Source organism: Dromiciops gliroides, chromosome 3, assembly GCF_019393635.1.
Source record: "Dromiciops gliroides isolate mDroGli1 chromosome 3, mDroGli1.pri, whole genome shotgun sequence".
In the NCBI taxonomy this organism is placed as follows: domain Eukaryota; kingdom Metazoa; phylum Chordata; class Mammalia; order Microbiotheria; family Microbiotheriidae; genus Dromiciops; species Dromiciops gliroides.
In genome coordinates, this window is record NC_057863.1 from 160,648,791 (window position 1) to 160,676,212 (window position 27,422).

The following is a 27,422-nucleotide window of genomic DNA, read 5'->3' on the forward strand; positions in this document are numbered from 1 at the left end:
ACATCCTGTATTGTATCTACCCCATGAGGAGTAGCTGGAGTGTCCTCTCCAGGGCGCTGGCCTGGGCAGATCAATATGGAAACAAGCTGTTGCCCATGCAGCAGGTTTTCCCTCTCTGTGACACTGGTGGATCCAAAGGAGAGGCAGAGCCAATACAGTTTGGCACCAGTGCCACCACAGGAGTTGCCAGAGGGATGTGATGTCCAACATCCAACTGCCTAAGGGACTCCCAACTCCTGATTTTTCCTCAGGGTTAACTCCTGAAGCCTTTCCCATATATGGGTGTAGCCACAAGGCAGTGGAGGTTTAAACTCAGGGTTTCCTTCCCCTAGGCTGGTTTTGCCTGCCAAGGCTAATGAGCCCCACCTGCCTGAAGCAACTGGTTTTAAGGCACCAGTGACTCACCTTCACCCCTTCTCCTGTTAGTGAAAACAGTTTCGCCACGAGAAGGCCAGGAGTTGGGCTTTGGTTGTCAGAGGTTATTTGAGACTCACGCTATTGGAGCATTTTATAGAGAGTGGGCGCTTATCCCTACTCCCACCCTGGCATGACAAACCCATTCACATTCACAGTTATGATTACTATGTATTTCCCTCTTCCTTTATTGTTTTCTTGATGTCTTATGGAGTCATTAGCTTCCTAATTGTCCAATTCTAAATTTTTTTTTGGGGGGGGTGAGTCAACTGGGGTTAAGTGACTTGCCCAGGGTCACACAGCTAGTAAGTGTTAAGTGTCTGAAGCCAGATTTGAACTCAGGTCCTCCTGAATCCAGGGCCCGTGCTCTATCCACTGCGCCACCTAGCTGCCCCCAATTCTAATTTTTAAGAAGAGCGAGCTTTTGTATCTCATTTTCCATTTAGCCAATTCTACTGTTTTATAGGAGTTCTTCAGTGAATTATTTTAACATCTTTTTCCATTTGTCCAATTCTGCTTCTTAAGGAGTTTTCATTGATGAATTTTTGAACATCTTTTCCCCCCCATTTGGCCAATTCTGGTTTTTTTTAGTGAATTTTTGTGGATCTTTTACCATTTGACCTATTCTGTTGTTAAGGTGATATTTTCTTCAGTATTTTTTGCATCTCCTTTACCAAGTTGTTGACTCTTTTTTGGTGATTGTCTTCCATCACTCATTCTCCCCACCCTTTTTCCTCTATCTCTCTTATTTGATTTTAATATCCTTTTTGAGTTTTTCCAGGAATAATTTTTGGTCCTGAGAGCAATTCACATTTTTCTTTGAAGTTTTATATGTTTCAAGTTTGACTTTGTTGTCTTCTTCTGAGTTTGTGTTTTGATCTTCCAGGTCATCATAGGAACCTTCTTTGGTCTGGTTCTTTGTTGGTTATTTGCTGTTTTTTCTAGTCTATTCTTTGACTTTGAACTTTAAACTAAAGTTATGTTCTGCTTCTGAGATCGAAGGGTCACCGTTTCAACCTTTAGGTTTTTTGTGCTGTTGTTTTCAGAGCTAGTTCTGGAGGTTTGTAAGTTTTCAGTTCTTCCAAGGTAGTATGGTATAAAGCAAGTTGTGGTCACTAGTCTCTTGGCCTGTGGTCTATGAGTGATCACAAGCATTCTTTTCTGCCCTGGGACTGTGACCCAGAATCACACATGGACAATAAAACAAAGTCTTGCTGCTGGTGTCAGTATACTTTCTCCTATATTCTCCTTCTAAGCAGTTGTCTTACTACTTTACCATCTGTTGGGATGAAATCTCTGGAAGCCTCCAGTGATTCAGTCACCCCCAAGGCCTATGGCTAGCTTGTCCAGGCATGGCCAGTGCCAGACAACACTACACTGTCACTACAGCTAGACTGTGCTCTATGAGCAAAACAGAATTGCAGTAGCTGAAAAGAAATATGAGCTGCATAAATTTGGACACCTCTCCATTCCAAGTGTTTATATGAACTATTTGTGACCAACTTGTTGTAGAGCCTTCCAGTGTGATCATCCATAGTTGTACACAGTGTACCTTGACCCCAACATAGTGTTGTCACTTTGGTCTTCTTTGAGCATGAAGCACAACAACCAGCTAACCTTCCAGGTTGTCTTGAGCTGTAAAATTGTTTCACTGCATCCTTTTGTTGGTTTTACAACTCCAGAATTTATTTTGAGGCATTATTTAAAGTTGTCTGGAAGGGAATTTGGGAGAGCTCAGACAAGTTCCTGCCTTTATTCTGCCATCTTGGTTCCATACCTCCAATCTTCCATAATTTAAACAAAAAACCCAATGACTTCATATAAACATCTAATTATTAATATTTAAGGAACATTTTGACTTGGTAATTGTCATAATAGTCCAAGAAATGTGTTTCTTCTTGTTTACATCTACCTTCAATACTAACTCTGTAGAAACCTGGGAAAAGTATAACTTAATTAAATTTAACATGTAATAATTGTGATGTGTACTTTCTAGGAATTAGAATATGAAGAAAAATCCAAGTGTACACTATCCTCAAGGAACACATATTGTAGAAGGAAGGTGTCTGATAAAACAAAGAATTGCTAATGTTTAGGCAGTCATTAAACCTTACAGGATATATAAACGTGGACACAAAGAAAGATGAAAAAAAAGTAAAATGTGGTAACTTTAGTGGGGCTGCACAAATGTTTATTTATGATGTTTATTATGGAATAACAATGTTTAGAACAGATAGAAAATTGGCCTTATATGCAGAAAGACAGATTCAAGTCCTGTCATAATACATACCTATGTGAATCTGAGCAAGTCATTAAATGATTAATTCTTTTTGTCCTCTGTAAGATTGGAGTTCTTAACCCTGGTGTTCATGGACTTGTTTTAAACATTATTTTAATAATTGTATTTAAATATAATTGTTTGCCTTTGTAATCCTATGTATTTTATATAGCTTGTTTGTATATATATATGATTGCATATTGTCTCCCCCAATTTGATTTTGAGCTCCCTGAAGGCAGGACCTTTTACCTCTTTTTTCTAGAATAGTATTCCCAGAAATTAGCACAGTGTCTCGGACATAGTAGAAGCTTCATAGATGCTTATAGACTATCTGACATGTAAAAACATTATTCTAAAAAAGAGTTTATAGGCTTCACCAGACTGCCAAAGAGGTCTGTAATACCATGACACAGGAAGCTTATTATTGGGAAAACCTCATCACCTTGTAGGATGCCATCTATTTCCTCACTGCCCTCTGACCTTCTGATTCAAGGCTGGAGCCATGAACTCCAAAACTTCCATTTAAAGAAGAGGCTCAGCTTAGAATATCTCCCCATTTCACATGCTTTTCAGCTTCCTTTTGTGTGCTGTCTTCCCCCATCAGATTGTAAGATCCTTGAGGGGAGAGATAATCTTTCTGTGCTTAGCACAGTTCCTGGTACATGCTAAGCATCTAAATCATGTATATTTATTGACTGACAAAAAAGTTAAGAAAACCTGCTTTAAGACTATAGTTTCAGAGAAGGTGCTAAACTGCAATGATAGAGGAAGTTCTTCAAACCAAGGTAATCACAGATCTTGCTCCTGTCCCTAGTATGACATATACTAAAATGTCATAAGTACTTTAAAAAGTTTTTGAATCCAGATAATTCCCAATTATTTCACTAAAAAAGAAGCAAAGTGATCTTTTGCAGAGTAATAAATATGCCAAACCACCTAACTATACCCTACATTAAGATTATTAAATTATAATTTTAAAGGTCACCAAAATATTAAAATGCCCAAACTTCACTGACTGTGTATCCTGCTACCTCAAGCATCAAAAGTATTGAGATGATGGATGTAAAGGTGTTGATGAGATGTACATGTTAATATTGCTGTGAAAATGAAACAGTGAATGGAATTAATTTTGAAATAGATATCTTTGTCATTAAGTCCTAAGTAACAAATTTGATGGAATTCTAGTTTGGAAAAAGCCTTCCTTTCTCAATCACTCATCATATCAATATTGCTCAATATCTAATATCCAACACATAATTACTTTGTGTCCTCATTTTTATTACTTTTAATTGTGAGAGTTATAGAACAATATATATCCTGAAACTTCTGTGAAAACAAAACAAAATGATAAAAGAATAATTTCATTCATGAGATACCTGTAGGAGAGGGGATAGGAAGATAGGGAATTATAACTTTTAGAAGTGTGCTAAAGTTTTGAGTTAGAAATAGCATCATAAATTATTTTTACCAAGATATAAAATTTCATGTTTATATGATTAAATATATTATTAAATAACGGAAAATAGCCTAGCATAATAGAGGAGAGAGCTGGCTTTAGAGTCAAAAAGGTCAAGCTTTAACTCCAGTTTCTGGCTGTGACACTAAGTAAGTCATTTAACCTATTAATGTCCCTTAGAATCTTTCTATGTATACATGTAAGTGTTGATGCATGCATATATGTGTACACGTGTCTATATATATATATAGGTGTACATTTACACATGCACTCTACACTGTCTTTACACTACAGTATTCCCACATAAAAAAATATTCCTTACACATTTTATAGTAAATGCTCAATAATTACCTTTAAAATGAATGAATACTGACACTTGGGACATATTCATAGGTCATTGAGTAAAATTACAAACAAGTATAGAATTGGAATTAATCACAGTGCTCCTAATATTTAAAAACTATTTTTCAACATTCTGAGGTAATTTTAATTAATTATTAATTTATGTATTATATTCCAGTACACCAAAGACCTGGGGTTTTCTCAGTGTGAGAAATCCCTGTATGGGAACTCTCTTTACTAATGAAGTACTATGCTCTACTTGTAATTTTTAATCTTAGAGAATTGCTAGGTGAGGTTCAGAAAGACTGCTTATGGTCACACAATTAGTGAAGTTCAGAGAGGAACTTGAACCCATGTCTTCCTAACTCCAGGTCCCCCACTCTGTCTATTATAGAACATTGCCTGTGTGTCAGTATAGACGCCTATATCTATAATAATATTGATGTCATCCTACCTCATGAGCTCACATTTCTCTATCTCTAATTTATGTATTTTATACGCTTATACAGACACACAAGTGGATCACTTCCTGAAAAGATGTTCCAACAACATGATGGAAATTAAAAGTTTGTAGTATAGCTATACCACAGGTGTGTATTCATCCCTTTGAGGGAAAATGAATATTTACTATAAGGGAATAATCACGTTTTTTTTTTTTACTTCTGTTGTCTTGAATTTTTCAACCACTGCCACTACAAATAAATTCATATACAAACTTACTATAGGTTATATTTCAGGTGTCCCTAGAACTATACCAGATAAATAAGACCACATTTATGTGCACAAAAAGTTTGAATGAACTTGTTAAAGATCTTTTCATTTATAATTATACAATCACACACTGATTTGTGTGAGTAACTATTTGGCTAAAATAATTGCTCCATTTAATCAAAATTATTAAATTATATATATATATATATATAGGTATAGTTTGATTCATGGAATTTTAGAGATGACGGAGGACTTAAAGGCTGTATAGAGCAACTTATATCTAAGATTACCCCATTACACACTCCCCAAAAAGTGACAGAGCAAAAAATAATAATGCAAATTAAACTTAAAAGTGTGCTGTGCAAAATTTTTCTTTTCTTTCTTTTTCTTTTTACTTTTTTGGAGAGATCATTGTTAAATACCACACCAGAGGGGCAGGTAGGTGGCACAGTGGATAAAGTACTGGCCCTTGATTCAGGAGGACCTGAGGTCAAATCTGGCCTCAGACACTTGACACTTACTAGCTGTGTGACCCTGGGCAAGTCACTTAACCCCCATTGCCCCGCCCCCCCCAAATTGCTATTGCTCTAATATCACACCAGACTAAATTCCCAAAGTCTTTTATTAAATATTTGCTTTCTAGACATTCCTCCCCTTTGTGTAGTTGATTTTTAATCCAAGTCTAAAGCTTTACATGTACCCCTATTAAATTCATCTTATTAGATTCAGCCTCTAGTCTGAGATTTGTTTTTGTTTTTGTTTTTAATTGTGGCTCTATTTTCCATTGTGCTAGCTATCTCTTCTAATTCTGTGATATTTGTGACTTATCTAAACCACTCACAAAAATTCTAAATAACATAGAACCAAAAGAAAATACCTGGAGTACTTCAATAAAGATCTCTCTTTAAAGTGGCATCAAATCATTATTGCCTCATCTGTGTTTCCAGACATTAGTTCCAAATATCTCTAACTGGTTTGTAGCATACCTTTTGACATTTAATCCATAAGGACAGAAGGAAAGCCTTTGTTCAATGGTTTTCTGAAATAAAGGCAAGCTATCTAAACAGTATTCTCATAATTTATGCTTATAAATACTTGGTTAAAACAACAGAATTATCATCATCAACAACACAATAACAAAACAATAGCATAGAAATGAAATTAGCTTAACACAGTTTATTCTTGATTGAACTATGGTCTTTTTCATCTCAACTTTCCTTTCTGAACCTTGAGTAACCATCCTTCAAATATTATGTTCTAAAATTTTGCTAAAGAATCAAAATCATGGTCACTGGTCTACAGATTTCAGACCCTGCTCTCTTTATTTTTTAAATCGGTATTTTGGAACCTTTATCATTCTCTATTATCTCTGATAGTGGCTCAGTCATATCACTGAAAGTGCCTCAGAAAACACAATTGTCTAGCCTTTCACTGCTCTTTAATGTAGTTCATATAGGTCTTATTGGAACTCATCAATAGACTCTAGATGAATCCATGTTTTACTTGATAACAGTCAATTTGGTTTTGTTCTTCTGGTTCAAAGATCCATGAAATGAAAATAAAAACCAAAAGTTCTGCCTTCTCTCTTTTAGAAAGCTGTCATCATCTTATGCACTCTGAGCTGTTGTCCTATCTTTTTTCTTTTTTTTTTGGTCCTCTGATTTCCCCTTCCATAGCTAAAAACAAAACCTCACTGTTTTTTTAGTCCTTACCATTAGTCATTAGCTTTAATTCAATTTGAATTTTAGTACTCCAAAGAATATTTACAGGACAGTTAGTATTCATTATTGAGTGAACAAGCATTCTGTGCCTGCTAATTTGCAGGCGCTGTACTTGGGATAAAAAAGAAAGAGGGGAAGAGGGATACCTTGAACTCAAGGAACTCACAATCTAATATATAAACAACTATGTACAAACAAGAGATATACCGGCAAAGTTTGGAGCTAATCTCAAAAAGAAGGCATTAAGATTAAGAAAGACTAAAAGAGCTTCTTCTTTTTTTTTTTTTTTTGTGAGGCAATTGGGGTTAAGTGACTTGCCCAAGGTCACACAGCTAGAAAGTGTTAAGTGTCTGAGGCCGGATTTGAACTCAGGTACTCCTGACTCCAGGGCCGGTGCTCTATCCACTGCACCACCTAGCTGCCCCTAAAAGAGCTTCTTGAAGAACGTTTGACCACCTAGGACTTGAAGAAAATAAAGCTGAAGGAAGAAAGAAGAGCTAGGGAAGGCAGGAGTTCCAGACATGGTTGACAACCAGTCAAGATGCCCAGAGTCTGAGGAAATTGTTATGTTCAGGGAAGAGTAAAGAGACCAGTGTTACTGGATCACAGAGTAAGTACGGAATGATGGATGGAGTAAGGTATAAGAAAACTGGAAAGTTAGGAAGGTGCTTGGTGATGGGAGGATTTAAAAGCCAAAAGGAGAGCCACTGGAATTTACTGAATAGAGGAAGGGGTGAGCTGGTCAGACTTGTCGTTAAGGTGGCCTATTGCAATATAGGTGGTAAGAGCCTGTGTCAAAGGACTGAAGTGCGTGTATTCAAGGCATGTTACAAAGACAGAATTGACAGGACTTGGCAATTAATTGGATCTGCGGGGGTGACAGATAATGAGGAGTCTAGGATGATAGTTAGATTGGGAGACTGTGGTACCAGGTGACTGGGAGGATGATGATTTTCTTGACAGTAATAGCTAAATTAGGAAGAGGGAAGTGTTGAGGGGGAGATATGATAAGTTCAGTTTTGGACAATGTGAGTGTAAGATGCCAGTGGGACCTCTTACTAGAGAAATTCAGTAGGTGGTTAGAGAGTGAGAGACAAGTTCAGAAGGTTGGTTAGGGCTCAGTGATCTGAGAATTGTTTACACAGACATGACAGGTAATTAAATTTATGACAGCTGATAAAATCACTATGCAAACACATTTTATCTTCTGTACACATCTTTAAAAATCTAAGTTGCAGTATAAACACATATACGTGTGTTTATGTGTGTATATATGTATACATGTATATACAAACATGTATATATGTTGGCCAAATATGTACCCATCAACCCACAACTGACTTTTAAAGATAATTTCCTTTTTTCTTCTTTCAGAATTATTTCTTAAGAACTCTGCCTTAAGAATAAACGCCTTAAGGGGGCAGCTAGGTGGCACAGTGGATAAAGCACTGGCCTTGGATTCAGGAGGACCCGAGTTCAAATTCAACCTCAGACACTTGACACTTACTAGCTGTCTGACCCTGGGCAAGTCACTTAACCCTCATTGCCCTGCCCTCCCCCGCCCCAAAAAGAAGAAAAAATGCCATAAGACTTCTCAAGACCTTCCCATCTCTCCCAAGACAAATTTTCTCATAGAATTTTCAGTTATGTCATCCTATCTATACTTGTTTTAAAGTCTTTAAATTTATTCTTCCCAAATCCAGGGTACATATCACATTGTTTTTTTGTTTTTCTTCCTTCCATTTCCCATCATTTCTACTTCATGAATAAATTCCTCTTTGTCCATGAGAATAATATCTAGAAGTATAATTCAACTGATTGGTTCCTCCGTTTTTTGAAGAATGCATTTACGATGAAAGGAGAATAAGAATTTATTTTGCTGTACTGATTGTGGTAGAATGAGCAGTCCAATCATTGAATCATTCAAAAAGCGTTTATTAATTCCCAATTATGTGATGTAGTATACCACAGTGTTAAGCACTGGAGAACTATAATCTAGGAGATTTTGAAATCATTTCCCCATTATTACCTTTATCAAATCTCTATGATACATCTGTGATCTATTTTCCCAAAATTACATATAAGTACTCCCTCTGTTTTAGTCATCTGTAATATCAATGATATTTGTTTCTAATTTTGTTTACACTGATGTTCCCCTAAATTCTCTCCACCACGCTTTTACCCTTTGGAGTTACATATGTGAACATATCTTCTAAATATATTTAGTGCAAATATCTATCTAAATCTATACCTGTATCTATATCTACATATCTATATCTATAAGTCAGAGGCTATTTCCTTTTTATCTCTTATATTGTGAATATATGCACTTATTTGTGTCCCTAGAGAACTACAAGTTATAAAAGTAAATGAGACAGGTATTTCAGAAATTTAAAAGGGCTTGATTTTTCTAATGTGTGTGACTTCATGTAATTAAAATCAATAAGAATTTTGTAATTAGTAAAGATCTTTATTAATTAACAAGATTAACATTATTTGAGTTTTGATTAATTTTTCATCATCTTCCCTCCTATAAAAATTGTAAAACCAGATTTTCACTGAAAGCTTGAATTAAATGCTATAATAGAGTAGATAATTACAAGCCAGATGGTGAACAGAAAGTGAAATAAAATTTAGCATTTTTATACTTAAATTATGAAGACTCTCCTGAAAAGAACTGAACCTAGGTAAGATAGTAAAAAAAATCTTGAATTCTGTTCTTTATTCACTGACCCAACACACATGATACAAAATACACATGATCACAGGTTCCTGTCTTCTAGGAGTTTATGTAGAGCAGAGGTGTCAAACTCATAGTTTATAGGTTGTCAAAACTCCTAAGTGGGCTGAACACAATTAAAATATAACTGGGAAATGTTTAACAAAATAAATACAAAATACACCACAACACAGATAACGTTAATTTGTGTTTTTCTAAGTCAATATGCATCCCACAGAGATTTGTTTCTATTTGACTTTGACACAACTACAGAACATCACATGGAAGACTATAGTCTGCCAATATACTTAAATCTGCATTATTAATGGGGCGAGAACATTAATTGAATAACCTCATACCTGTCAAATCTCGTGTTTTTTCTCAATCTTCATTCTTGTCCTCCCTAAAGCATTTGATATGTTTTTTGTTTTTGTTTTTTGTTTTTTTGTGGGGCAATGGGGGTTAAGTGACTTGCCCAGGGTCACACAGCTAATAAGTGTCAAGTGTCTGAGGCCAGATTTGAACTCAGGTACTCCTGAATCCAGGGCCAGTGCTCTATCCACTGTGCTACCTAGCTGCCCCTGATATGTTTTTTAAAACCCTCTCCAACTATATGCTCCCTTTTCTCTAGATTTTTTGTGACAATATATTTCCTTATTTCTCTTCCAATGTGTCTGACCATTCTTCCTCAGGCTATTTAGCTGCCTATTCATCCATATCATACCCATTACGTGTGAGTGTTCCTCAAACCATTATCTATAGGCTTCTCCTCTTGTCTCTGTCATTTGGTGGTCTCATCCACTCCATGGATTTAATGATCATCTCCAGGCAGATGATTCCCAGATGTCTATATCCATCCCTAGCCTCTCTTAGGCTTACATTCTCATGTCATCTAGTTTTTGGACATATCAAATTAGCTATCCTTTTGGCATCTTAAAGTCAACATTACTAACATAAACATTACTAAAATAAAACTTGTTATCTTTCTCCCCATATTCTCTTATTAATTTTGAACTTCCTTACTGTTAAGGGTACTACCATCCTCCCAGTCACCCAGTTTCATCCCCAACTCCTCCTCTCCATTTATCCCACCCAATCTGTCATTAAATTCTTTCATGTCTACCTTAATAACATTCTTCCTCTAAGTTCCCTTCTCTCTACTCAAACAGCCACCATCCTAGTTCAGGTGCCCATATGATTACAATAACTTTCTAATTTGTCTCCCTGCCCATTAGTCTCTTCCTACCACAATGCATTCAGTTCTCAAATGATTTTGTAAATCAATGGCAATTTAACACCTAAATGGTATGATAAAGTCACTCCCTTACTCAGTAATCCTAATGGTTTCATATTATCCCCAGGATCAGATGTACCTTCTTTGTTTGGCATGTAAAACTTTTTTTTTTTTTTTTTTTTTACAATCTGGCCCTTTTATGCCACTCTTTCTATCTTCTTACACTATAATCCCCTTCATGTATTCTGCAACCAGGATACTCCATTTCTCACCTGTTCAGAATCTTGCATTAGATGTCTTTTGTTTCTAGAATCTTCTCCACCTCACCTCCAACTCTTAGTTCCCTACCTTCCTTTAAGACTCAGTAAAAAATTAAACACCTACAAGATGCCTTTCTCATTGTCCCTCCCCTCATGGGACTACCTTTCATTGTGTGTGTGTGTGTGTGTATGTGTGTGTTTGTGTGTATATATTTATCTATCCATCAATTCCTAATTATTTATGCGTTGCCTCCTCCATTGGAATTTGAGTTCCTACAGAGCAAGGATTCTTTTTGCCTTTCTTTCCATTTTTCACACTTATCACTATACCTGGAACATAAGGACTTAATAAAAGCTTAATTACTGCTTCCTTTTAGTGAAACATTGGGCATTAAATGTCTAGAAAATAGAGGCACTCTTAATTTACTAGCTAGTATAATGAGATGTTTATCAAATTCTTCTATGGCTAATAAAATCATACAGAGTAAAGTACTGAAATGAAAACTAAATAAGAAAATCATAAAGAGGAAAATATTAGAAATTATTGTCATTACCTGAAAGTATGTGAACTGTGAGTGATAGAGATCAGGATAAACATGAAGAGTAGTTCCAATTACCAGGAGCAGTTCAAATTTGTGTAGAGATGAGCTAATATAGCCAGTAAATCCCAAACACCAGATTTTCAGAAGGGCTTCCAAATCAAACAGGACGGTAAAGGCCACCTGGTAGAGTATTTAGCAAGGAAAAGAAATACTGACATCTGAATCCAGAATTATGATTTACAGCAACACAACTCAAGCTTCCAGAATAAATGAACTTTGGTCAGTACAAACTTAAATCAAGGTAGACTAACGAAGACTTTTAGTCTTTGAATTTTAGTCTTTGAAAGAGAAAAAAAAACAACCAAAATTTAGATACATATTGATTAGATAAGGAACTATAATAAAACCGAATCAACCTAGAATACCAATCAATAAATATGTCCTTTTTAAAGTTCCAGAAAGTTATGTTGTAATTTATTGTCTACTTTAAATATTAAAATAATTTCATTGTCAATTAGAGAATTGCTGTGATTAGAGATTCTTGTTCATATATATACTTGACACTTGCTAAAGCTCAAGTTTCCTTAGACATTTGTTCAACATTCTGAACAACTGTAAATAGATATATAATTTTTTAAATTATGTCAAATCAGGTATACACTATTTTGGAACAGAAGAATAAACAAAGGAAACTGTGATACTTGGAATCATAGAACTGAAGCAACTTTAAAGGTCAGCTATTCCAAACCCTTCTTTTGTTTACACAAAGAGAAGGAAACCTATGAGGGCCATATAAACTAAGCAAGTCTATTTTATTTCTTAGATAATTGTTATTCAAGTTTTTAGAAAAAATTCCCTACTACTTGTTACATATTGGTATTGAAGAATATACATCCAAATACTATATTTTTGTGTTTATCTGCTCTGTGGGAATGGATGATTCCATTTTTTTTTTTTTTTTGGTGAGGCAATTGGGGTTAAGTGATTTGCCCAGGGTCACACAGCTAGTGTTAAGTGTCTGAGGCCGGATTTGAATTGAGGTCCTCCTGACTCCAGGGCTGGTGCTCTATCCACTGCGCCACCTAGCTGCCCCCGATGATTCCATTTTTAAGGAAGGAGAAGGAGGAGATAAGTGAATTGGAAACTGAAACTGCCAAATATTTGAATTAGGTAGGCATGACATATTTCAATGAGAAGTTAGAGACTTAAGCCCCAAATAAAAGGGAAGAGAGTCTAATTCCTAGTGCTCTTCTCTATAGGATCTCAAATACCAGATTTTCACCAATATTTAAAACTCTCCAGTGATGTGGAACATGATATGGAAGTTCTTGTCTCCCCATGCATTTATTAATGAATCCATCCAATAACCATTAATTAAGTGTTAATGCTTAAAGTACTATACTATGTGGACACATTTTTAAAAAATCTGTTTTCATGACATTTATGGTCTAGTATGAAGAGATAAAGCACTTCAAAAAATAACTCATCCGAGGGTAAAATATAAAATATAAGAGGTAAAGCAGGTACAGAAAACTATTTATAGTAATTCAGAGAATGGAGAGATTACTTCTGACTCAAGAAAAATGAGGAAAGTCTTCAGAAGAGACTGTTTTTGGCCTGGATCTTGAAGGAAGTCTAAGACCTATACATGTTGAACAGGAAATATCCCATTTAAAAATGCAGGAGAATAATTTACATTTTAACTCCAAAATTTATCAAGGTTTTCCTTGCTCCAACTCCTCCCAATTAGAGATAGCCTTTCCTTGTCTTTATTGGAATAACATGTTTAACTGTAGAGTTCCACATTCTTTTCTTTCATTATACATTTGGAATTTCAAATAAAACTATAACGTATATCTCAATATATTATCATGGATCTTATTATATACCAACGAACCTATTCACTTTATTAATTTTAGATATGCAATCAACAGGAATAAATGAAACTATATGAGAGACTTAATTCATAGTAAAAATTTGTAGGCAGTGCTATCTACCTTTTTATTTGTTCTATGGGAAAACTTTATGCCTTTTAAAGACACCCAAACACTAATAATAAAAATTGTATCAAATGATTTGCATAAAATGTGGGTAACATTAAACACCTGTCTTTCTACTGATAAGACAGTTATTGGTCCTTATGAAAGTGGACAGGAGACATTAGGAAATACATATCCAGTCTGATTTTGTTGTGAAAAATATATTGCTCTAGAGGTCTGCATAATATTTGGAAATACCTCAAAGGCAATAGCATTTTAGGGACAAGTGATACATTTTCTATATAGAGAGAAGATTTATAACTTGATATGAAGGTACAAAACTTTCCAATCATTGTCTTTATTTCAGAAGCACAAGATTGTCTCCCATACTTAAAAAAGTACTTCCCCATTCATTTCCCAACGTATATAGTGAATTCATTATATTTGTGGCAGATGAAAACTGTGATTTATAAATACACAAGGGTTTTCTTTAGTTGAAATATTTCCATGAATGTGAGCACTCTGAAACAAGGAGGAATAATAATATCTCACTTTCAGACAGGGCTTTACAGGCAATAAAGTATATTTGCTTAACAACAACCTTTACAAGAACACAGTGAAATCCCATCCCCTCTACAGGATCTCCAAAATAGTTACATACATTTAATAGATGAAGAACTGGGGCACAGAAATATGAAGTGATTTCATATAGGTAATCTGCAATGGTACAAAGGTTAAACCTCAGATTTTTCTGACCATATATTTTGTGCATTTTGTCCACTAGACTAAAATGGAAACAGCAACAGTTTAGTAAGACATGTATGTGGTTCTTCCATCAGAGGATCTCCATTCTCTCTGAACCTTCCTATAGCCTTGTTTGTTTGTTTGGTTTTAAATAATCATGGAATCTAAAACTTAGAGATGGAAGAGAACTTAAGGGCCATTGAGCACAACCTCTTCTTCTCTTAGGTAAAGAAATGGAAGCTAACAGAGCTTAAATGACTTATCCAAGGACACAGAACTAACAAGCATCAGTGATAGGATTTTAACTCAGGTTTTCCTGATTTCAAGCCCTATACTCTATTCCCTGCATCACCTAGAAAAGTAAGAGATGATAAAAGCAACTGATCCTCTGGAAAAAGGCTTACCTCCATTCCTAAAAATTCTCTGCATCGTTCTGAAGTTGATTTCAGAATTTTGTAATTTTGAAATTACAAGGAAAACATAGCATGGTAACTCTGTGGAGTTACCTTCTCTACCTTATAGATGAAGAAATAATGATCCCCACCCCTTATATTCCATTGCTAAGGAAGTTCACATCATAAGAATAACTTGTAATTCATATGGCCCAGACCATGATAAACCTGTATGGCCTGAGGGAAATATGGCATAAGACAAATGTTAGCACTGAAGAATTTCTTGACATTTACCTGTTCTCCATACAATATGGTCATATGGAAAACATTTTTAATGTGAAAGATGTTGAGAAATTTACTAAAATATCTGTTTTCCAAAATAATCCATAGGTATTTGATTTGTGAAGCTGGAGGGCACAATAACTACCTTTTAGACAACTATTGAAATATCTGAAAAAATTTAAAAATGAATAGAAATGGGGCAGCTAGGTGGCACAGTGGATAGAGCACCGGCCCTGGAGTCAGGAGTACCTGAGTTCAAATCCGACTTCAGACATTTGACACTTACTATAGCTGTGTGAACTTGGCAAGTCACTTAACCCCATTTTGCCTCACCAAAAAAAAAAAAAAAAAAGAATAGAAATGCCATTTTAATATCCATTAACAATTTAATTCATTTAAAAACATTTGGGAAAGCCGTGATAAAATTAAATCTTAACAGTAAGGAATTAATAATGACAAATGGAAAATCACAAATTAATTGTCAGTCATCTAATTCTAGTAAAACAAAATGCTTATTATTCATATATTGAAAATTGCTTACAATTTAGCATTCAAAACTGCAAACATTAGTTTTCTGTAAAATTCATGGAAAAATGCTGATAACTCATATTGGGCCATGAGAAAATTAATTTAGAAGTTTATAGAAAATATGCTGGAGATATTCAACAGTTATTCATTCTTTTTAAATAAAATTTAAGATGAAAGCATCCCCTATCATCCTAGAGCCTAAATTTGTCAGTCAATCCATAATTAAAAAGTCAACTTGAGTATGATACCAGGAAGAATTCTTTGGAGATGGAAGATCATACCACCATAGATGTAGACCAGGAACCCCATAATTCTGCTGATCATGAAGAGTGAAGCCTAAGGACTTGTCTGTAGTCATACAGGTAGTAAGCAATTAGAGAGGGGCACTTGAATTCTGGTCCTATGTCTGAAAGAGTCAGTGCTTTTTCCATTATGCATTCTTCCTGAGGCTTGATGAGTTGCCTCCCATGTTAAAATAGTTTGACACTTTCTGAGTTTAGTAAGCCTAAAGAGAAATCTTGAGTTGTATGGATATTCAAATTATTTAACTGTCAGAAAAAATCTTTTAACTAGCATTTCTGTGAAAACTTAATTAAGCCTAATGATAATGTCAAGGAGTGAAGCTCAAATGAGATGGGATGCAATCTCTCAATTTGGTCACTGCATGTGATTAATGAGACTAAAATGAGGGTATCAAGTTTTAAAGACACAGAAATTAATGAATTCTTTCGTTATTCTTTTTAACAAATGCTATGAAACAAAACATATTTAGAGAGAAAATACAGAAATTTATTTTTAAAGGAAAAGTTTCCAATGGATTGATATTATAAAAACAAATATAATTGGTAAAGGGAGATAGATCTAAAAATAATTTTCTTTAATACTACCAAGGAAATTATTCATTTATCATAATTAATTTTAATTCATCAATTATGGATTATTTTGTTGTTATTTAACTGTTTCCATTTAGGTGTGTATAGATAGAAGCCCACATTTCCTCCAATGTAAACTACTTTGTAAAAGGAAGTTGGACATCTTTGGAAAAGGAATGAGCTATCCCAGGGTAGAAGAATGTCTTCAGGTCTTCTCAAAGAGTAAATGCCACTTCTAGATTCAGAATCACATAATTTCTACGATAGGCAAAATGTAAGTCTTATGTTTATGCAGCTTTTGACTCTCACCTAAGTAATTGAATTGGCATGGTTTTAATTAAAAAGTGATTTTATGAGCTTTTACTTAGGAAAAAATCAGAGAAAAAAGCATATCATGGCTGGTCATCTAAAGAGTCACATTTATGAACATTTTTATCATATGCCCTTTCACATACTGTTCTTACATCTCTTTATGATAGGGTGGGTCAGAATACTGTCTTTGATAACACTGAATTTTGAATGATTTTTTTTAACTAAGGGTATAAATCGTGATTAAAATAATAATGTCAATTCCTACTAAGCAAGAGTTGTTTTTTTTTCTTTCCTAAACTCCCATCCTTCTCGGTATAGATACACAATTTTTTCATAACTTAGACCTAGATTCCATTGAAACAATTTTAAAAAGTGAATTGTACTGATGCCACAAACTGTCAATCAATACAATCACCAATCCATCACTCAAAGTGAAATGAAACAAATTCATTGTCATGTGGACTCTGCATTTCCTCAAAAATGATAGTGGCTATGTATGAGCTCTCTAATCTTAAATTGATGTGCTATAACGGATAAAGAACTAGCCTCACAGGCAGGAGGATGTAGGTTCCAGTCCTGTTTTTGTATTGGTTGTGTGACTTTGGGCAAATCATTTAACCTTTCAATGTTTTAGGTAACTCACTAAGACTAATATTCATTGACAGAGAATGTGCCAATCTACATCAGTGGAGATTTCTCATCTTACAATTTCTCATACAAATGAGATCAATGCTTCTTATCTCCTACTAGTATTATTTTTTAAAAATCACTGTAAAACAGATTTGATTTACTTTAATTGAAATAATAATATTTTACTTTTATCTGAAATGCACTTTAAACTTTGTGAAGCCCTTTACATACATTATTTCCTTTGAGCTTTTAAACAAACATGGGAGGCAAATACTACAGTTATTATTATCCCCACTTTATATATATGGAAACCTGCTTAGGGTCATATAGCAGTAACTATCAGCAATAGGACTGAAGAACCACAACAATTGTATATAATCTGAAAAAAAGCTTCTGCAACAACAGAATTGACTTTGATAAGTTTTTTCTGCATTATTCATGTTATAAGAGAAAAATCAGAATAATGAAAAACCTCAAAATAGGAAAACAACAGCACCAAAACCAAAAGTAATAGTATGGTTCATTCAGCACCTATACACCACAGTTCTTTTTTTTTTTTCCTGGATTTGGAAATCCTCTTCTATCATGAGTTCCCTGGAACTCTTCTGTACCATTGCATTGGTGAGAAGAATATAGTCCATCACAGTAGATCAACACTCAATGTTGATGATACTGTGTACAATGTTCTTCTGGTTCTGCTCATCTCACTCATCATCAGGCCACGCAAGACCCTCCAGGTTTCTCTGAACTCCTGCTGCTCATCGTTTCTTACAGCACAATAGCATTCCATTACATTCATATGCCACAACTTGTCCAGCCATTCCCCAATTGATGGGCATCCCCTCAAATTCCAATTCCTTGCCACCACGTAAAGAGCAGCTATAAATATTTTTGTACATGTGGGTCCCTTTCCCCTTTCCATGATCTCTTTGGGAAAAAGACCTAAAAGTGGTATTGTTGGGTCAAAGGCTATGCACAGCTTTATAGCCCTTTGCACATAATTCCAAATTGCTCTCCAGAATGGTTGGATCAGTTAACAGCTCCAACAACAATGCATTAGTGTTGCAATTTTTCCACAGCTTCTCCAACATTTATTATTTTTCTTTTTTGTAATTTTAGCCAATCTGACAGGTGTCAGGTGGTACCTCAGAGTTGTTTTAATTTGCATTTCTCTAATCATTAGAGATTTAGAGCATTTTTTCTTATGGGAATAGATAGCTTTGGTTTCTTCATCAGAAAACTGCCTGTTCATATCCTTTGACCATTTCTTAATTGGGGAATGACTTGGATTCTTATAAATTTGATTTAGTTCCTTATATATTTTAGAAATGAGGCCTTTATCAGAAATACTTGCCATAAAAATTGTTTCCCAGCTTTCTGCATCCCTTCTAATTTTGGATGCATTGCTTCTGTTTGTACAATTTTTTTTAATTTAATGTAATCAAAATCATCCATTTTGCATTTTATACTATTCTCTATCTCTCGTTTGGTCATAAACTGTTTTCCTTTCCAAAGATCTGAAAGGTAGATTATTCCTTTCTCTCCTAATTTACCTATGGTATCACATCTTATATCTAAATCATGTATCCATTTTGACCTTATTTTAGTATAAGGTGTAAGATGTTGGTCTATGCCTAATTTCTGCCATACTATCTTCCAGGTTTCCCAGCAGTTTTTGTCAAATACTGAGTTCCTATTCCAGAAGCTGGAGTCTTTGGGTTTATCAAACACTACATTACTAGTGTCATTTACTACTATGTTTCCTGTGCCTAGCCTATTCCATTGATCTACCACTCTATTTTTTAGCCAGTACCAGATAGTTTTGATGACTGCCACTTTATGGTAAATCTCCAGGTTTGGTAGCACTAACCCACCTTCCTGTGAATTTTTTTTTTCATTATTTCCCTGCATATTCTTGATTTTTTTGTTTTCACAGATGAATTTTGTTGTTATTTTTTCTAGCTCTATAAAATAATGTTTAGGTAGTCTTATTGGTATGGCACTGAATAAGTAAATTAATTTAGGCAGTATTCTCATTTTTACTATATTAGCTCTGCCTATCCATGAGCAATTCATATCTTTCCAATTATTTAGATCTGATTTGATTTGTGTAAAGAGTGTGTGGTAGTTGTGTTCATAGAGTTCCTGGGTTTGTCTTGGCAAGTAGACTCCCAAGTATTTTATATTATCTACCGTTACTTTAAATGGAATTTCTCTATCTCTTGCTGCTGGACTTTGTTGGTCATGTATAGAAACGCTGATGATTTATGTGGATTTATTTTATATCCTGCTACTTTGCTAAAGTTGTTAATTGTTTCAAGTAATTTTTGAGTTGATTCTCTAGGATTCTTTAAGTATACCATCATATCATCTGCAAAGAGTGATAGTTTTGTTTCCTCCTTGCCTATTCTAATTCCGTTAATTCCTTTTTCTTCTCTGATTGCTAAAGCTAACATTTCTAGTACAATATTAAATAATAGGGGTGATAAAGGACATCCCTGTTTCCCCCCTGATCTTATTGGGAAGGCCTCTAATTTATCTCCATTGCATATAATGCTTGCTGATGGTTTTAGGTAGATACTGTTTATTATTTTAAGGAAAGCCCCACCTATTCCTAAACTCTCTAGTGTTTTTATTAGGAATGGGTGCTGTATTTTGTCAAAAGCTTTCTCTGCAGACTTTGATAATTTTTAAGAGCTACAATGATATATATTTTGCAATTAAAGTTTAATTTGAAATATAATTAAAAAGAAAATCAATAGGTCATTTGAACACAGTCTAAGACACAAAAGATTATGTAATGGATAATCTCTGCCTTTTGCTTATTCATATCCTAGATGAGACAGGCAAGTTTTTTTTCCTTTTTTACTTCTAAAATGAGTTCTCAATTCAATTGAATATGTTCAAGGAAAACAAAACGCCAGTTTGAATAGAGCAAGGATATTATTTTAATACTTAGGGGCCTTTTTTACTCTAACTACACCTTGACTCCTAGCAGGCAGAATGGCTTTCTTTAGTTTTACAAAATAATCAATAACGAAGTCCCTGGGAATGTGAATTATTATATCACCTGGGAGGAACCTAGGTAAAACATGTTTCTTAGAAGGTTACATAAGTATATTGTTTCAGAGACCTTAACTTTAGAGTTTATAACCTTTTTTTTGAGTCTATAACCTTTGAAAGAATATCTTTGATCATTTATACTTGAGTGTTGTGAGATTAAAATTGGATATTAGATCATAAATCTCCCCTACTTAACTTTTCCCTTAATTTATCTCCCAGACTTGTAATAGAGGGTTGAGGTAGTTATGCAATGTGTAACACTTTTTACCACCATGTGTCTGGATCAAAGCCAAATTTAGTATGTGTTCATGACACCTGAAAATGTTATGGAAAGGTTAGCATACCATATCTCATGGTTCTGAGACAGCCAGTGATTGTGCTAGGCCACAGGTGAATTCAACTGAGTGAGATAAAAAGATAAATAAGTTCAGTTAAATTAGGTTAAATTAGGAGGGAGAGAGGATGAATACTGGACTGTGCCTAGTAATTGTGCTCTACATAGTCACCATCATAAGCAAACCATGGACTTACATATACCTGTCTCTCCTTTTGTTGCACATATATTCTCTCCAGGGCCTGCATCAGAGTTCACAGCAAGTTAGTCTCTGAAATGATGTTTCCATATTTCTGAAATCTCATTAATTTCACCAAAGACAGTATGATGGTAAAAATGTGTGCTATGCTGCATAACTGAGAACATATTAGTGATATATACAATAATTCCAAACCATACCCAGAGTATAATGACATATAAATCTGGACTCTGGTCTGGATTCTGGACTCTGGTCTGGATTCTGGACTCTGGACTCTGGTCTGGAAAGCTGGATTATCTTCTTTAACTGTTTGAATTGCTGTATTTTTAAAACCTTAGCATAGCATTGTCAATGATCAAATTAATAAATTCCATTACAGTGTCGAGAAGGTGTCTTCCAATCTTAAAGCCCTTAACAATGTCACCATGCCAAACTTTCCATGCTTATTTCCCATTATTCTCTTTTGTGCACTGTTCCTTCAGTCTCTATTGGCCTTTCTAAGGCCTGATCTGAAGCCTTCATGTCCTCCTTGCATGGTTTTGCTCTCAAGATGTCCCCAATACTCACTCCTCACCTTTTCTTCTTATATTGCCTGGCTTTTTTCAAGACTCAGGTCATGTATCACTTCCTATAAAAAGCCTTTCCTGATGACCCTAGTTGTTAATGTTCTTTGCAAGTTGCATCTCCGTAGGATAATGTAACCATTTACTGATAACCTAACATAAACGGTTTGTTGTTGTTGTTCATTTGCTTAAGTTGTGCCTGACTCTTCATGACTGTTTGGGGTTTTCTTTGAAAATATATTAGAGTGATTCTCCATTTCCTTCTCTACCTCATTTTACAGATGAAGAAACTGAGGCAAATATGATTAAATGACTTGCCCTGTGTCACACAGATACTAAGTGTCTGAGGCCAGGTTTGAACTCAGGAAGATGAGTCCTCCTGACTTCAGGCTGGACACTCTATCCACTATGCCACCTAGCTTCCCAATATTTGGTTTCCTTCCTAAGGTTAAAATGGGCTCTGTAATGACTATACTGTATATTAGAACTTGCCTTCTCCACAGGGGAGAAAGACAATGGAGTTATATAACAATCAGCTAATTACAAGGATTTCTGTGGCTCAGAACTGCTTGACATAGCAGTGATCCTTTGACAGTAAACTCTAGCCAAATTTGGAGATGCCAGTAGCTCCCAGCAACCATAGAACCAGCCTTGATCAGCTCAGGGGGCAACCTTGAGCAGAAGCTGCAGACTTGAGACCTTGCTCAGGATTTTCTAAAACCCTGTCATCTGGCTAATTGTGTCTACAGATGTCTTTTCCCTTAATCCCTAGCTTCCTGCCCAAATGCTTCTAGAAACTATAATATCTCTCCCTTTCCCTGATCCCCTTAGAGCAGCTGAGAACTCTCCTCTCTGTTCCCTTGTAGGAACTTTTCTCCACAAGTCTTTTCTCAGATAAAAAATGTTTTTAATTGATGCATTGGATTTGGTTTCATTTGAGGTCCCTTTATGGACCTGGGGGGGGTGTCTTTTCTCATCACTGGAAAGAAAACTAATACTTTGGAGATAGAGAAGTGTAAAAGGCATAGGGGAAGAAGTAATTATACAGCACCTAAAAGGTGCCAGGCACTGTGCTCAATGCTTTGCTTTTTCAGTATTTTCTCATTTAATCCTCATGGCAACACAGTGATGATATTATTACAACCATTTTACTATTGAGGAACTGAGGCAAACATGTTAAGCAATTTGTCCAAGTTTGCAAAACTTTTAAGTATCTGAGGCCAAATTTGAACTCATGTCTTCTTCACTCCAGGCCCAGAGCTCAGTCAAACATGCTTACATGAATAAAAAAGAGAAAGGGGAGATCAATGAATTGGGCATGCAACTTAAAAACCTAGAAAAAGAACAAATTAGAAATCCCCAATTAAATACTAAATTAGAAATCCTGAAAATTAAAGGAGAAATTAATAAAATTGAAAGCAAGAAAACTATAGAATTAATCAATAAAAACTAAGAGCTGGTTTTATGAAAAAACCAATAAAATAGATAAATCACTGGTTAATTTGATTTAAAAAAGAGAAGAAAACCAAATTACCAGTATCAAAAATGAAAGGGGGTGATTCTACCACCAATGAAGTGGAAATTAAAGTAATAAGTAGGAACTATTTTGCCCAATTGTATGCCAATAAATTTGACAATCCAAATGAAATGGATGAATATTTACAAAAATACAAACTGCCCAGGTTAACTGAAAAGGAAATAAAATCCTTAAATAAGCCCATATTAGAAAAAGAAATTGAACAAGCCCTTAATGAACTCCTTAGGAAAAAAAATCCCAAGAGTCAGGTGGGTTTACAGGTGAATTCTACCAAACATTTAAAGAACAATTAATTCCAATATTATACAAATTATTTGGAAAAATAGGTGAAGGAGTTCTACCAAATTTGTTTTATGACACAAATATGGTGGTGATACCAAAACCAGGCAAAGTAAAAACAGAGAAAGAAAATTATAGACCAATATCCCTAATGAATATTGATGCAAAAATATTAAATAAGATATTAGCAAGGAGATTACAGCAAGTGATCACCAGGATAATACATTATGACCAGGTGGGATTTATACCAGGAATGCAGGGCTGGTTCAACATTAGGAAAACTATTAACATAAACATTGTTAATTCCTACTTAAGAAGCTTCAATTTAATTATATTTTTTTCCTCTACAAAATACTTATCCTCTTTCGAGATAATCAATGGGCATACTGTCCTTGAGAGTAATAACTATTTTTTATCTTGTCTTCTTACCCCTAATAAACAGCAAAACACCTTTCAAATAAATAATTGATAATACTTATTGGGTAGGTTTAGAATTTTGTAACCCGACCAAAGCATTTTTTATGACTTTTCAGATTTCTTTCATTCACATAAAAACATATGCACATACCCTTTGACCCAGCAATACCACTTTGGGGTCTTTTCCCCAAAGAAATCATGGAAAGGGGAAAGGGACCCACATGTACAAAAATATTTATAGCTGCTCTTTATGTGGTGGCAAGGAATTGGAAGTTGAGGGGGTGCCCATCAATTGGGGAATGACTGGACAAATTGTGGTATATGAATACAATGGAATACTATTGTGCTGTAAGAAATGATGAGCAGGAGGAGGTCAGAGAAACCTGGAGGGTCTTGCGTGGGCTGATGATGAGTGAGATGAGCAGAACCAGAAGAACATTGTACACAGTATCATCAACATTGAGTGTTGATCTACTGTGATGGACTATATTCATCTCACCAATGCAATGGTACAGAAGAGTTCCGGGGAGCTCATGATAGAAGAGGATCTCCAAATCCAAGAAAAAAAAAGAACTGCGGAGTATAGATGCTGAATGAACCATACTATTTCTTTTGTTTTTGATGCTGTTGTTTTTTTCTATTTTGAGGTTTTTCATCATTGCTCTGATTTTTTCTCTTATAACATGACTAATGCAGAAGTAGGATTAATGTTATTATGTGTATATATAACCTATATCAGATTACCTGCTGTCTAGGGGAGGGGGGAGGGAAGGGAGGGAGGGAGAAAAATCTGAAATTGTAAAGCTTGTATAAACAAAAGTTGAGAACTATCTTTACATGTAACGGGAAAAAATAAAATACTTTATTAATTAAAAAACATGCACGTACACACATGTACATACACACATAGCTTTTAAAATATATAAAATTTAGTTTTACTTGGAGGAAAAGTTATAACTGTACTTACTCCATTTGTATCATAGAAGTAGTGTCATAACTGTTTACCTGCTAGTATGCCAGGAAAGTAATTATTTACTCATGGCATATCATGGCAATCATTTAATAACCCTCTGACCCATATTTCCTCATCTGTAAAAGAGGGATAATCATAATGGTGCAGTTTACTTCAGCTGGGTTTGGGGAGGGGAAGCTCTCTGTAAAACTCAAGTGATGAGAAACATGCTATTATTACTCCTCCTTTTTATAAAAATAATCTCCTTAATATTAAACAAAACAAATTAATAATCACTAATGATAGATTAGGAACATAATTTCTATTAAGTGAATTGTCTGTTTCACAGGATTAAAACAACACTGCATGGGTTGTTAAAAGTCAAATGATGGGCAGCCAGGTGGCACAGTAAATAAAGCACCGGCCTTGGATTCAGAAGAACCTGAGTTCAAATCCGGCCTCAGACACTTGACATTTACTAGCTGTGTGACCCTGGGCAAGTCATTTAACCCCCATTTTCCTGCTCCCCCCCAAAAAAGTCAAATGAACTTTTAATGGTCAAGAAAATCACACCCTTACTTCTTACTGCCCTGTTCTTCAATATTCTTATGCAATATTCAAATAGTTCTAGCTACAATGCTAATTACTATAATTTCCTTGAAATTCTTCTAGTCAAAAAATTTTAATTGGCATTTAAAATGAACATAAAAGTATTAGCAATTTATAAATACTAATAAAAATGGCTTGCTTCCTACCACTTTGTAGATACAGAAATGTAGAAGGTAAGTAAGGCAAGGCAAATAGGTCTGTCATGACTAAAATAATAAGGTGAACTTCTATTTCAGAAGTTTCAATTTCATTAATTTTTCCTTTATAAGATGAAATGTCCATTCTCCATAATTCAGTTCTGGATTTCATTTTAAGATGGTGCAAGGCAAAATATGAAATATTAATTTCGCAGCTACATTTGAAAGTCAGTTAACTAACCAACTCATCACTCAAAGATCACATAAGTAGCTATAACTTTCATGTTTGGACCCTCTGTTATTAAACAGGGTTTTTTTTATAAGATCTAATTTTATTTTAAAATAGAATAGCTGTCTTAATTTGAAATACTTCATTTAACTAAAATGACTGATCTCTATATAGCACCTTAAAATACGTGGTGGTATAAACTACACCACAATTCACTTCCTGTTCTTTTCTTTCCCAGTTGATCATATTATTCATATAATATGTCAAGGTTAAGTAATAACCCATTTACTTTGATATATCAAAGACAGCCATCTCAGATAAATTATATAATCTATCTTCCTCACAATGGAATGATCCATTATTTTATATTCTTTTTTTAAGACTCAATTTTATAGAATGAATATTTTTTCAAGATGTTAATCTATTTGTTCCCAGTGAACCTGGAAATACTTTTTTGATTCATGTACAAATTGTTGATAGAAAGGTCAGTTTTGTTGATAGCTCTTTTTGTGGCCAAATAGTAAATTATGGAAGATGAATTGAAAAGAATATGGATTCTGTATATTTCATTACACAGATATTTTGTAGAGCAAATGTAGGATTGCAAAATGCATGTATGTGCTTTTATTAACTGCAAAAATGCTACTTTTAAGTGTTAACCATAATTCACATATTTGCATCCAAGTATTTTGTATTTACCAATAAAAATAATTTTAAAAAATCATCTAAAGAAATTTATTTCATATTTACCAAGCAGGTCCTAATTGACCTGACCATTAAACTGGTCAGGAAGCAAGGTATTTCATGTAAGCAATTTTTCCAGAAGAAAAACATATTACTTTAAATACCAAAACATTGTTTTCTACAATTTTAACAATTTTTGATGGAATCTTTTTTATACTCATTTAAAGAAGACTACATATTGCTTAAACCTGATGATTACAAGTCACTGTTACAAACCACCATTGTCATGCTATGTAGTGAAACAGTTCTGTATCTACTTTATAGTTTTCAGTGTCAGGCCATCATCTGGGAATGTTGGGAGCATTAAACACAGACTTTTCACACATACATATCAGCAGCTACAGGAGTAACTGATAGAGATGACTTGTCCTGAAGACTTTCCTTTTCTGCCTTTAGCTACTAATCTGCTGTAGTCTGAGAAACCAGATAATAAAACTTTTTATGAATTGTATATCGAATAACAAATCAGCAAGTCTCTGAGTTATACACAAAGGAATAAAGTGAATGGCTTTAGTTCAGCATTTTTGTGACAACTATTCTATGGGCTTATTTTCTTTCCTGCTCTTGGAGATATGATTAAAAAAAAAAGGTTGAGGCTTCTAGAAGAGATTGCTAGATAAACATAAGGCACTCTGCTCTGACAGAGGTCTATCTAGTCTTAGACTTGACTCTCGGTCTCTGCTTTCCCTTTGTTCATTGGGAAGTAAATAGCTTAACATATGAGGGAAATACATGGGACAAAGAATCAACTTCAGGTTTAGAGATGATCGATAGATAGACAGACAGACACATATACATATACACATAGATGCACATACATATACACACATATGCATGAGTATATGAATTATTGTTAGATATTCTCCATTAGCAGAAAAGAAAAAAAGGGAAAATCCATTTATAACATTTTCTTGAAACCTGAGAAACTGTCAGAAAAAGATTT

The 27,422-nt window shown here is 34.6% G+C and overlaps 1 protein-coding gene across 1 annotated transcript in view; it reads right to left on the reverse strand.

Annotated features, from left to right (window-relative positions):
- NALCN (sodium leak channel, non-selective) overlaps nt 1-27,422 on the reverse strand; it is a 582,828-nt gene that overhangs the window by 258,402 nt on the left and 297,004 nt on the right. Inside the window, 1 exon segment of the mRNA XM_043993194.1 lies at nt 11,690-11,857. Within this exon segment, the coding sequence (XP_043849129.1) occupies nt 11,690-11,857 (168 nt within the window).